The sequence below is a fragment of the Erinaceus europaeus genome, chromosome 5 (genome assembly GCF_950295315.1).
Source record: "Erinaceus europaeus chromosome 5, mEriEur2.1, whole genome shotgun sequence".
NCBI classification, from domain to species: Eukaryota; Metazoa; Chordata; class Mammalia; order Eulipotyphla; family Erinaceidae; genus Erinaceus; species Erinaceus europaeus.
The window spans coordinates 44,581,084-44,594,722 of record NC_080166.1 but is presented as its reverse complement, the minus strand read 5'-3'; the positions used below and the strand labels follow the sequence as shown (position 1 = coordinate 44,594,722).

At 39.4% G+C, this 13,639-nt stretch overlaps 1 protein-coding gene across 10 annotated transcripts in view; it reads left to right on the top strand.

Annotated features, from left to right (window-relative positions):
• Positions 1-13,639, top strand: part of MAST4 (microtubule associated serine/threonine kinase family member 4) — a 724,287-nt gene that overhangs the window by 697,412 nt on the left and 13,236 nt on the right. For 8 of the 10 annotated variants that reach the window (XM_016188336.2, XM_060191258.1, XM_060191257.1 and 5 more), the window contains 3 exons: positions 1,579-1,779; positions 4,641-4,870; positions 5,915-6,037. In XM_016188336.2, coding sequence (XP_016043822.1) covers positions 1,579-1,779; positions 4,641-4,870; positions 5,915-6,037 — 554 coding nt within the window. The remainder of the gene's footprint in view (positions 1-1,578; positions 1,780-4,640; positions 4,871-5,914; positions 6,038-13,639) is intronic. The other 2 variants (XM_060191259.1, XM_016188340.2) reach the window with 1 other exon arrangement.

The following is a 13,639-nucleotide window of genomic DNA, read 5'->3' as shown; positions in this document are numbered from 1 at the left end:
TTGTTTATCATTGTTGTTATTGCTGTCGTTGTTGGATAGGACTGAGAGAACTCGAGAGAGGAGAGGAAGACAGAGAGAGTCAAAGAAAGATAGACACTTGTAGACCTGCTTCACCACTTGTGAAGCAACACCGCTGCAAGTGGGGAGCCGGAGGCTCGAACCAGGATCCTTACACCAGACCTTGCACTTTGAGCCATGTGCGCTTAACCCTCTATGCTACCGCCTGGCCCCCAATCTGCAGGTTTCTTTATCTCTTCCTCTCATTCTCCCCTCCTCTCTCAATTTCTGTCTGTTCTATCAAGTATAATAGAAAGAAAAAAACAAAGAAACAATCCCATCCCAGGAGCACTGGATTCATATTGCTGCTAAGCCCTAACCCTGGTGGCAACAACAAAAATGAAGTTTCTGCATGGATCATATGTGATGATAGGTGAGATGATCGTAGGTGATGATAATGTTGGTGCTTTTTAAAACACAGAGACTTAAATTAATTCAGAGTAAAAATCAGAGAAGCATTTTTTTTTCTGGATGGATGGAGATGTATTATCAGTGATTTGAAAGAAAAAAAAAACTGATGTCCTGTGGAGGAAAGTGTAGGGAAAACCAAATGGAATGGTCTGTCAACTTTTCTTAAGTGAAGTCAGCATATAACTTCTATTCCTTTTTTTACTCTTAGCCTTTGCTGTCACCAGACTGACATCTGTGATTTTACATTTCTGTATCCCATCTTCAAGTTTATATTATCTTTTTATTCTCTAGTTACATGAGTCAAACATTTTTTTTTAGGCCAAAAATAAAACAGTAAAGCCCTCCAGTTTAATATGAGTCAGTACAACAAGATGTGAAGAAGGCTGGCTTGGAAGGGAAGGAATCTTCCCTTGAGTCCTTGTCCAATAGTTGGAATTTAGGTCAGCGTAGCACACACTGTCCAGATTAAAATATCAGGAAGAATGGCAAACTATTAAGTAAATGTAGTGAGTAATATCCTTTGTCTTACTCTAGGAAATTTACAAAGAACTTTGAGTGAAAGAAAACAGATGATGTAGAAAGTCAAAAGAGACACTTTAGACACTTTTCTGTGAGTAATATACCTGAGCTTAGTGTGAGGTGTGTTGTAGGAAAGGGCTAGGGATTAACACAGACATAAGCTGACATGAGTGGGTGTTATTAACAACACTGTTAATAAGGATCATTAGTATCACAAAATAGCTACAGTATGTGCTGGGCAGTCATGATTTTCATAAGGTGAATTTGGTATGATGGGGGAAGGGAAAAGTTATTACTATAAGTGCTGTAAAATATAGATCTAGAAAGTAATTACTGTTCTAGTTAAATGAAGTCATTGATTGAAAGCAAGTCTGTGTACAAGAAGGATGAAACTGAAATGGTCACCTCTTTCTTCCTCCTCCAATATCACATTCCTCAAGCCAGTCATGTGATTTCATAGTCTGCCTGACACCAGATGGACCCATGGGAGTATGTTTCCCAGTGACTTTCTTTCCTTTTATCTCTTTCCCTATCCCAGTCACTCAGATCCCAGATTTTCCTGAATGTGTTTACCCCTTCTTCTTTGTACAGTTGGCAGTTTCTCAGAGCACTTGGATCAGATAAACGGACGGAGCGAGTGTGTGGACAGTACAGATAATTCCTCAAAGCCATCCAGTGAATCCACTTCTCACGTGGCTCGGCAGCGATTAGAAAGCACAGAGAAAAAGAAAATCTCGGGGAAGGTCACAAAGTCCCTTTCTGCCAGTGCTCTGTCCCTCATGATCCCAGGAGGTAGAGAGAAATCTACTCGCATGAATTTGTGTAACTTCTGCATGTGGTCCTCACCCCCAGCCCTGTGTTTGGAATGCTGACTGAGATGCAAGATTGCTTGAAGCTATAAGGGGTGGTCTCTGTGGGATGTTTGGGCTCACAGAAGGCACGTGAATCTCACTTTTTCTCACTTATTTCTGCATCAAAAGATGAGGTGGGCTTCCTTCCCATATGGGCTTCCTTCTTTTATTTGTTTTCTTTCATTTTTCTATGTTAAATGATAAATTTCCCTTCTCTGAATAATTTTTCATTCTTAGACTGTGCATCATTTGTATACTTTACAGAGCTATTTGCAGCATCTGTGTAGAAAGCTAAGTATAGGTGTTTTTTTTTTCTCTCTCTCTCATCTAATTAATGAGGAAATAGACATGGAAAATGTAAGTTTTTCATTTCTGGATATGCAGAGAGTCACAGACAGCCCTGGAATTCTGTATTCCCAACCCTGTCCGTTGAGCTATGCTTCCTCCTACTGGCAGTGAAATCCTTTTCCTCCCTGTACTGGAAGACTGGGCTTAATTATGATTTTGTTGAACAGCAGCATTTTTTTTTTCACAACCTGGTTTTACTTCCACTAATTACTAAGTTTATAGTAGTTCTACCAGCAGAGATTAAATATACATCCTAGTGCTTGTGGCTTATCACTGAGCTGACAGCAAGGGAGTAGCAAGTAAATTGTGTTGCAGATGGCAAGCATTTGGAAGAACACAGACCATATGTAAAAGGAATTCTTTACATTTTTGAAATTTCATATTATGCAGAAAGAAGTTTGAGATAAATGAATGCTCATTTAGGCATGTTGCTCAGTCTAGAATATTCCGTTTGGGAAGGTGAAGTTCCATTTAGCACCTCAAAACAAATACCTACCCCTTTTGTTTGAGCTGAGTTCAAGAAGGTAAGTGTAATGTGATAGTCTACTTGCATCTTCTTCTTCTAGTGTTTGCCATCTGATGGCTGATGATAAAGCACTGGTAAAGCATGGCAGTGATTCATTTGGAGGGAAGAGGGGTTTGTCCAGAGGTAGAGGATTGGGTCTTGACTTTTTAACAGCTTGGATTTGTGTCTGTTTAATCTTTCTTTCTCCTGAATGCATGTTTTAATATTTCTTGTACTAGTATTTGTCAATTCACTTGGCCTTTTGATTAGACAGAAGCTAGCCAGCAAAAGGAGCATCAAGAGGCCACATGAATTCAGAGAGTAAAGGAGACTGGATAATGATAAATGCACTTAATTCCAGTTTGAACAGAACAGACATAAGAACTAGAACAAATGATTGTATGGATAATAACTGACAATAATGGTCCTTGCTATGGCTAATATCTTCCTTAATACTGTATAGTCTGGCCTGGATCTGAGTCTATTTATAAATCTCAACATGTTTCATAAGCTATTCATGATCTGTCTCTCCTATCTCTCTCTCACAGCTACACATGCTTAGTTAAGATATGCTTAGATTTTATGGATGAAACGGTGATTAAGTAAAAATAATAAGACTATTTACAAAAAAAGGGAGAAGTAAAATTTATGTTGTCAACATGAATTGAATTTCCCTTACAATCCTCTATTGTGGCTGCCATATCCTCTGATAAACCTTACATTAGAATTGCAAGTGGCAGGGAGTTGGGCAGTAGTAGCGCAGTGGATTAAGCACACATGGTGCAAAGCGCAAGGGCCAGTGTAAGGATCCCGGTTGGAGCCCCCGGCTCCCTACCGACCGATAGGAGGTCGCTTCGCAAGCAGTGAAGCAGGTCTCCAGGTGTCTATCTTTCTCTCCTCCTCTCTGTCTTCCCCTCCTCTCTCCATTTCTCTCTGTCCTATCCAACAACAACAACAGCTATGACAACAATAACAAGCACAACAACAACAAGGGCAACAAAACGGGGAAAAAAGCCTCCAGGAGCAGTGGATTCCTAGTGAAGGCACCGAGCCCCAGCAAGAACCCTGTAGGCAAATAAATAAATAAATAAGAATTGCAAGTGACATATAAGAAGAATCAGCTGTACTCATAATAAGGAGTTATTCTTATGTAGAGATGTTGACATTTCAGTTTTTTTCTTGATCCAGAGTATATAACGAATGCTAGTTCTATACTATTTCTAAAGACAACTAGCAATCAATTACTTTTCTAATCTTGCATGTTGGAAAATGGATCATGTTAAAGTTTTTTATTGCAAGATGTGGAATCTGAGAATCTTTTACTATGGTTTATCCAGAATTATCTGTGTGAGGCAGTACTTGAAATTAATGACTCTATAATCTGTTAATTAAAATAAGTGTATTAGGGTTGGGCAGTGGTATACCTAGTAGAGCACACATATTACAATGTATAAGGATCAGGATTCAAGCCACTGGTTCCTGCCGACAAGTGGGAAGCTTCATGAGTGGTAAATCGGTGCAGCAGGTCTCTCTCTCTCTCTCTCACTCTCTCTTTCTCTACCATCCCTCTCAATTTCTATCTCTCTTCATATATATTTATTTAAAATATACTGAAATTATCACAGATTTTAACTAGGTTTACTTGTTTTAGAAAATTTTTCATTTCAGAGTATTAGTTGAAGATTTAGTTAAACTGGAGATATATTGAATTGTTGGGAAAATTATGCTGTATTTTTCTGTCTTTCTATGCAAAAAATGTCTTGACCTTTTTTTTTTTGACAACCCAATAGTATGGTTTTATATCATTACTTCTTTATTTTTCAGTATTTGTGAATGATCTATTTTGTTGCTATGCTCCTAATAAAAAAGAGGCTAAAGTGGTGACAACTACCTACTCGTGTGTTTGCTTGATCAGGATTAGCTTTGGATGACTCACTTCTTTGTTTCAGATATGTTTGCAGTTTCTCCACTGGGAAGTCCAATGTCTCCCCACTCATTATCTTCGGACCCTTCTTCTTCACGAGATTCCTCTCCCAGCCGAGATTCTTCAGCTGCTTCCGCAAGTCCACACCAGCCCATAGTGATCCACAGTTCAGGAAAGAACTATGGTTTCACCATCCGAGCCATCCGGGTGTATGTAGGAGACAGTGACATCTATACTGTGCACCATATAGTTTGGGTAAGACCTATAGTCTCTCATCCTTGTTTACTTTCACGCTAGCCAACAGGACAATGGATGAATTGACTGACTGAGGCAAAGGTAAAAGTATGTATATTTTCTGACCAGCTGGAATTTGAGAGATTTTTTTCATTTGCCTCTCAGTGTCCCTTTCCCTTTAAATAATGAAATTTAATTTAGGAAAACCTAATTTTTCACAGATTTTTTTTTTTTCCCAGAGCACTGCTCAGCTCTGGCTTATGGTGGTGTGGATATTGAACCTAGGACCTGAAGCCCAAGGCATGAGTATCTGTTTGCATAACCATTATGCTATCTCCCCTGCCCTACAGTATCTTTTTTCATTTCCTACTTCTAATAGAAATAATCAAAGAGTGCTATTTACATTCATTGTTTTCTCAACTTCCTTTTTCTTGACCTTTTTTAAAATTTACTATCACAGATCGCCAGAGACTTTTTAAAATGCAGAGCTGACCTTTATCACAGTCAGAACTGGAGTTTTTCCTGATACAGTAACACTCCTGTGTGGTAGCAGGGTTTGAACCTGGGCCAGAAACATGGCAAGGCAAATGCCCTGCCTACTGTACTCACCTGATACATTCATATATACATTCATATATATATATATATATATATATATATATATATATATATATATATATATATTTTATTTTTACCAGAGCACTGCTTAACTCTGGCTTATGGTAGTACAGGCAATTGAATCTGGCGTCTTTGGTGCCTCAGGCATGAAAGTCTTTTCACATAACCATTTTTGCTGTCTCCCTCTGTCCTCCCTGAGTTGTGTGGTTTTTTTTTTTTTTTTTTTTTAAGGAATCATAAAATTTCCCTATTTTAGGATGGTGACAGCATAAGAATAGCCACTCTGTTTTGTTTTATTTATCCATGGGAACTTACAATCATTTGCTAATTAACTCAAGAAAACAAGTAAAAAAAACTCAAGGGAAAAAAAGTAGATATTCAAGTGGCTATTTTTTGTTTGTTTGTTCATTTATGTTTACCAACATACTCTCTGCTTCTGGATTTTAGAATGTAGAAGAGGGAAGCCCAGCATGCCAGGCAGGACTGAAAGCTGGGGATCTGATCACACACATCAATGGAGAACCAGTGCATGGACTTGTCCACACAGAGGTTATAGAGCTCTTGCTAAAGGTATGGTCCTTTTTAAAGTGCCATGTCTATACAGATGAGGCAGGCGGCCATATATACTCAGTCTCACTACTGAGAAAGTTTCCAGTTGTCTCTGGTTTAATGTCAAGACAAAAAAGAATCATGAGTCCACTGATCTGATATGATGAAAAACATGTATTTTAAAACATATATACATGTATAGATCTACACTAATCCTTTCAGTCTTTTGAGTTTTTGAGCTCAAAAATTGAATTGAATTTGGATGCTAATTTGTACAGCAAAAGAAAAGACAATTCATATGTAGTCAAGAATGTGATCACTAGTTCTCAGATTTTATGTGTTACTTCATGAGCACTAGAAAGGACTGTAAGAATTTCCAAACAGAGAGATGAGCCCTAGCTTCAAATAACCTACAGTCTATTTAAGGAGAGGGAATATAAATCCATGTAAATGTGACACATGGAGATTGTTTAGGTAATGTGCTGTCATGCCATGTCTAGAGCACTTGTTTGCTTATAGGTACCATAGTAGACAATAGCAACACATGAATTATGATATAATCATTGGCCTCAAAACGATGGACATGTATCTCAGTTATCCATTATTGCAGCAGAGAAAGGGTTGTCATATTTTTGGAAAGAACATTCTATGAGCAGGGAGAAGTATCACATGGAGATAACATTGCAGCAGAATCTGAAAGAAAATTAGTAACTTTAAAAAGAGTTGCAGGGAAATATGGGCATATACAAGCCCAAAATTTTTTCTCCTTCTTTCTTTGGCATTCTACCAATCAACATAAGTGTATTCAAAAGATTTATGGTGGGAGTTGGGCGGTAGCACAGTTGGTTAAGCGCAGATAGCGCAAAGCGCAAGGACCAGTCAGGGTCCAGTTTCAAGCCACCGGCTCCCCACCTACAGGTGAGTCGCTTCACAGGCGGTGAAGCAGGTCTGCTGGTGTCTGTCTCTCTTCCTCTCTATCTCCCCCTTCTCTCTCAATTTCTCTCTGTCTCTATCCAATAACAAATAAATAAAGTTAAAAAAATTTTAAAAAACCTTTAAAAAGAACTTAAGGTTTAGCCTATGTTCTGGGAGTAATAATAATATGTATATGCAAAGGTCTCATATCTACCAGCAACTTGGAGAATAGTCATTGCCATGAATTAATTCACAGCATTAAGGAAATTTTGGTCTTGGGCTCAGGCTTATGGGGACCAGGTCTGACTTTTATCCATACTCATAGGGCATTTTTCCTATATCTAGCCATCTTTATTCCATTTATTTATTGGAGGCATATGATTGACTGACTGTTGAGAGAAGATCGCAGAGCTATAGGCATTAGTAGAAATCAGCTTGTGGTTCTTCTTCTTCTAGCGTTTGCCCTTCTTCCGTAGCCAGTCAACAGTGTCAGGTTGAGCCTGATGTAAAGTTTCGAGACCTCCTTTGAATCTGGAGAGGTGGCAGTCGTTGACTATGTGGGTCATAGTCTGTCTGGAGTCACAGGGGCAGTTCGGGTCGTCTCTGGCTCCCCAGCGATGGAACATAGCGGCGCACCGGCCATGGCCTGTTCCATAGCGATTGAGGAGGGCCCAATCATAACGTGCTAGGTCAAAGCCGGGTTGATGCTCGCAGGGGTCTGTGATGAGGTGTTTGTTCCTTACCTCAGCTGACTGCCAACTCTGTTTCCAAGAGACTGGAACAAAGAAGTTCAGTGTAGGCATAGGGGACCAGATTGGGTGACGAGACGTCAAGCGTTGGACAGGGTGCGTGAAGATTTCCGCGTATATTGGCAGGTCCAGTCGAGCGTAGACGTGGGAAATGAACTTAGATGATGCCGCATCCCGACGAATATCTGGCGGGGCAATGTTGCTAAGAACTGGCAGCCATGGAACCGGGGTGGAACGGATGGTTCCAGAAATTATCCTCATGGAGGAATATAATTTGGAATCGACCAAGTGGACATGGGGGCTACGGAACATAGCTTGTGGTCATACTGGACAGATCACAGATCTGACAGTACTATGCAAGAATGTTAAGGAGTTATTATTTAAGTTTTCAGTATAATCCCAGCATTTACCTGGTATCAAGTATTTAAGTGGGTACCTAGTAAATGTATGTGGAATTGATCAATAACTTTCTTCTTTCCTTGCTGCCAGGAAATTACCATGAGAGTAGAATGTACCACAACACAGTTTTTGCTGTCTTAACTCATGTCATGAATTGAACATGTAATTCAGTTTGGAAGTGAAAGTTTTGATGGCTAGAATGAGTCTGCACTTGTACTCTATGACTACTGAGTAGAATCAAATGATATCAGCTGGTTCAAGTCTGGTTCCCCAACTACAGGAGTGAAGTTTCACAAGCGGTGAAGCAAGTGCATCAGGTGTTTCTCTTTCTCTCTCCCTGTGTATTAGTCATGTGGGCTCTGAGCCCCCATGTTAACTCTGGTGACAATTAAAAAGAAAGGCAGGTAGGATATCAGGCAGGCAAGTAGGCGAAAAAGAAGCAAATGACATCAACTCTGGGCTAGTACCTAACTTATTAGTTTCATCCACCTTCTGTGTCTGATAATATTCTTTGTCCAATTGATGTGGAACAACACTTTCCATGTAAATGTCCAGGAAATGGGAGGCAGATTTAGATTCTGACCCTGAGATTCTTTGAGTGTGAAAGTCACCCAAAATGACCTCAGTTTTCACAAGAAAAAAAAAAATTAAGACAAGATGAAAAGATTCCTGAGTTTGACTTTTTCTTGCAGTATCTACTCATGGTATCTATCAATGCCTCATCGCTGATTCCCAGTTCTACCCTATCTAAGCCCACATCCAGGGGAGCTGTTTGTAGCTTTGCCTTCCTCTCTGGTTCTTATACCCAGTATAGAAGCAGTTCCGGTTGTTTGGGGACCACAGAGGTCAGCAGAGGATGGAATTGTGTATCTCTGCATTGATCCTTGAACTTCCCTAAGAACCCACTTGTACCCATAATTTTAGGTAATTAGTCTTACAGGTGACTGCCTTTTAGTTTTTATCCCTTTTACTCAACCAGTTTTCAAATCTTGGCATCAGTAATCAACAAAAGACTAAAGGAATTTGAAGTGGGAGTGTATGTTTGGTCTTCTACTTTTTTTTTTTTTTTTTTTTTGCCTCCAGGATTATCGCTGGAGCTCTATGCCTACACTGCAAGTCCACTGCTCCTGTGGCCACTTAAAAAAAAATTTATAGGAAAGAGAGAAATTGAGAGAGAAGGGAAAGACAGAGAGGGAGAGAGATACCTGCAGACCTGCTCCACTGCTGGTGAAACAACCCCCCCCCCCCACCGGTGGATCCTTTCTTGGGTCCTTGCATTTCATATTATGAGTGTCTAACTGGTGCACCACTGCCCTGCCCCCTGTCTTCTACATTTTTATAGATGTATTTTGTTATATATAGCATCGTTGCTCCCACAAAATATGTTTACTTCATTTCATATATCTTATAAAATCAATAGAGCGCATACTGACATATGTATCTCTAGAAAAATAAGCAGTTCTTAAAATTTTGCTGAGGGGAGTCGAGCAGTAGTGCAGCTGGTTAAGCACACATGGTTCAAAGTACAAGGATCAGCGTAAGGATCCCGGTTCAAGCCCCTTGTTCCTCACCTTCAGGGGAGTCGCTTCACAGGCGGTGAAGCAGGTCTGCAGGTGTCCAAAAAAAATAATAATAATAAATAAAATAAAATTTTGCTGAGGTACAGCCAGTCATTTTCATAAAGTATTTTAATATAATTCTGGATTTCAAAATATCTCTGCTTCTGTGAAATCAGAATATGTTATGTCTCAAAAACTGTCTGGCAAGGTCTTCTAGCAGAATCAAATGATTCCACTTGTAACATTTTGCCCTTTTCTGAGTATGTTATCTGAAATTCTATGAACATGCTATAGTGCAGTATTACTGCACAGCTGGAAGCCATGGTGTACTCTGTCACACATCCAAGCAGAGACTTCTGCCTCTGGTTCATAGAGGAAGCACTCAAGAGGAGTAACTCGTGTAATGAAACAAAGGGGATTTAATTATCTTCCTAGTGAACTGTGTAATCATGCAGCTTTTTCCCCAAATTTAACCAGCAATTCTTGGAGAAAGTCGAAAGTGACTAGTATCAACATTGGTCTCCTATGTGCTGTCACTGGTAGACCATGGAGGGTAATGAGTACATCTTGGTATTCTTGGAGTCTGTTGATAGAATGCTTGATACTTGGAAACAACTTCACAACTTCACGGTATCTTTTGGTGATCCTTAAGAAACAGTGGATGAGCCATTACATATGTCATTTGTGTGTATAAGTAAGTAAGTGCACAGTTCTAATTTATCTTTTGGATTTGTGAATATAGTAAGTTTTTTCATGTTTCCAGGCTTTGCATCTGATCTCATTTACATTCACTACTTCAAAGCAGACATGCTATGGAAGCACTTATCTTTCCAAATATGGGGGAACTTGTCCAGAGCCACTCAGCACCCTCAGTCCAAGGACGTGCAGAGTCTCCTGGGTCTTCAGCTTTACTCCCCACTGGCTATGCAAATGCCTTAAATTATGCTCCTTTAACTTTACCTTAAACTGCTCCTGCCACAAGAGGTAAATGCTCTCCATTCAATCTTTCTAAAAAGACTTTGTGAGAGTGCTGGACAGCCTCCCCACCCACCACAATAGCCTAGCATACCTCCCTCTTACGTGAGGCCTGACAGGCCTGCGTTCTTCTCCAATCCAGCAAACCTTCTCTTCAACTAGTTTTTGTTTTCTTACGATAGTATCAGTTTAAATCCCAAATGCTTAAGGGAGCCCTATACTTCTATCAATCTCTGCTTCAGAACTTACCTTCCTTGCAACTATGGGGAACCATAAAACAGGGACCATCAAAAGCATCATTAATACTATCCTCACTTGTTACCTACTGAGTGCAAGAAATAAATGCAGTTTTTCAGAGACCACCATGTTAGAGGAGACAGAAGATAACTCACCTGGTAGGATGTGCGCCTTGTTATGCAAGTGATCTGAACCCAAACCCTACACCATGTGAAAGCACCATATTCTGGGGAAAGTCCCAGTGTTGTTGTGTCTTTCTCACAGAGTGTGTATCTGCCTCTTTCTTAAGTAGAAATATTGAAAAAAAATGACTAGAGAGTGATAAAATCCATAATGCATAAGTCCCCAGCCTCCCAGGTAAATAAAAAAGAAAAAGATTAGAGGGGCTGGGTGGTAGTACAGTGGGTTAAACACACATGGTGCAAAACACAAGGACTGGCTTAAGGATCCTGGCTCCCCACCTGCAGGGGGGTCTTCTCTTCCTTTCTCAATTTCTCTATGTCCTATCCAACAACAACAACAATAACAACAACAATGATAAACAACAAAAGCAATAAAAGGGAAAAATAGCCTCCAGGAGCAATGAATTTGTACAGGCACCTAGCCCCAGCAATAATCCTGGAGGAAAAAAAAAGAAAGAAAGAAAGAAAGAAAGGAAGGAAGGAAGGAAGGAAGGAAGGAAGGAAGGAAGGAAGGAAGGAAGAAAGGAAGGAAGGAAGGAAGAAAGGGAGGGAGGGAGGAAGGGATTAGATACATTCTATCTCAGAAAGAAAAAAAGAAAGAAAGAGATTAGATACATTCTATCTCAGTGAGTGCCAAGGTTAACTGATAAGCAGACTTAGTGCCAAACTAAGAGAAGAGATTGAACATGCAGAAAAGACCTGACTTTATCTTGTTTAGTTCAGCCAGCTTGAAATAATTTCTCTCCCACTGTGCACTAATCACACAAGTAGCTTAAAGTAAACTAATTGAACATTTGACAGACTGCTGACCCCATTTTGTTGTTGTTGTTGTTATTTTAAAGCAAGCACTACAGACTTTTTGATAAGAGGTTTTCATTCTATAAAGAATTTATTGCAGTTCTGGGCACAGTGACCATGTCATGCCAAGTTCAGGCATACCTAGCTGTCACCAGTGGATCCACCAGGTGGCAGGCTTCACAGGTTTCATGTAGTCTCTATAATCAGTAATGTTTCCAGCCTTTTTTTTCCGTTTCTTTTCTTGTGTATTTTCCATTAGAGACGTTATCTCTTGTTATGTTTTTATCAGTTAAAGTCGGAATACTCAGGAACAGTCAAATGTAGAAATGGAAAGAGGAAAGTGGATTTGTTTCTTATAGGGCCATTGGGTTTTTTGCCCAATTAGAATTATACTCTAATGATGTGTTCTGATTAAGCGTGTCCTAGCCAAAACAAATGTCTGATGAGAAATATTTAACATTTACATAGCACTTATGCAATGTTTATGATCTTTTGCTGCCTCCTTAATTTATTCTTGTCGATCCAATGCTCTGATCAATATTCCTGTCGATCCAGTGTCTGGCTCTTTCACCACAGCTCATTAAGTAGCAGCCCTGCACTCTATTGCACACAGGGGTCATGGAAGAGATTGGGATGCCCTCTGGGCTGTGGAGCAGGACAGCCAGATTCAGACTCCACAACTGGGCTCTTTGGCCTTGTAAAAGGAAAATCTCAGTGCCACTGAATCCATTTTTTATTTTTTTAATATTTATTTTCCCCTTTTAGTTTTTATTTCATTTATTTTGGGCAGAGACAGAGAATTCAATAGGAAAATGGGACATAGAGAGGGATCGACACCTGCAATACTGCTTCATCACTTATAAAACTGAAATTAGTAGAACTGGATTCAGCTTCAGGAGACTCATATGATAGAATAGTGTCAATGATCATTATGACTATGTGTGGGAAGAGATTGAAAGAATCTCTATAGCAGGTAAACTCCAGCTACCTTTGTTGCCCTGTTCCTTCATCATAGAGGAAAAACTTAACTTTTCACATAACTTCACTCAACTTGGAAAAAAAATAGTCCAATTCCAAACAACTGTTTTTTTGTTTTTGTTTTTTCCTCTAGGGTTATTGCCGGGGCTTAATGCCTGCACTACAAATCCACTGCTCCTGTGGCCATTTTTATTATTATTTTTGGTTAGGACAGAGAGAAATTGAGAGAAGGGGAGACAGGAAGGGAGAGGGAAGGACCGACACTTGCAGACCTGATTCACCACTTGTGAAGCACCCCCCCCAACCCACCCAGGCCAGGAGCCAGTGGCTAGAGATGGCATCCTCGTGCTTAACCCGGTATGCTACCACCCAGCCCTTCAAGCACCATTATTGCTTGACCTTTGATATTTATAAATGGATCTATTCTGCTTACAGGATACGTATTAGTCTCTACTATTAGATAAAGGTTTGATTTTAGTTCTTGCCTTCTTATGTTCAACATCTAATCTAGTGTTTCACAACAATTTTTCTCTTGTCCAGTACAAATTCTATTTTCTAATATGTACTTTTTACAATTACATTAGATATATTTTATGACCTTAGTACATAGAAACTGAAAAATCAATAATAATGCACTAAGACATTTTGATATTAATTTGTATGTAAAACATGAGCAAGCCTTTTCCTAAATAAATTCAACAGGCCAAAATAAATGAAACCACATCCAGCTTGGTAGTAGTCAAAGAATGAGTATTTTATCATGTTATACTCATGATTTTTCTTTTTTTTTTTCTTTATTTATTTAAGAAAGTATTAATTAACAAAACCATA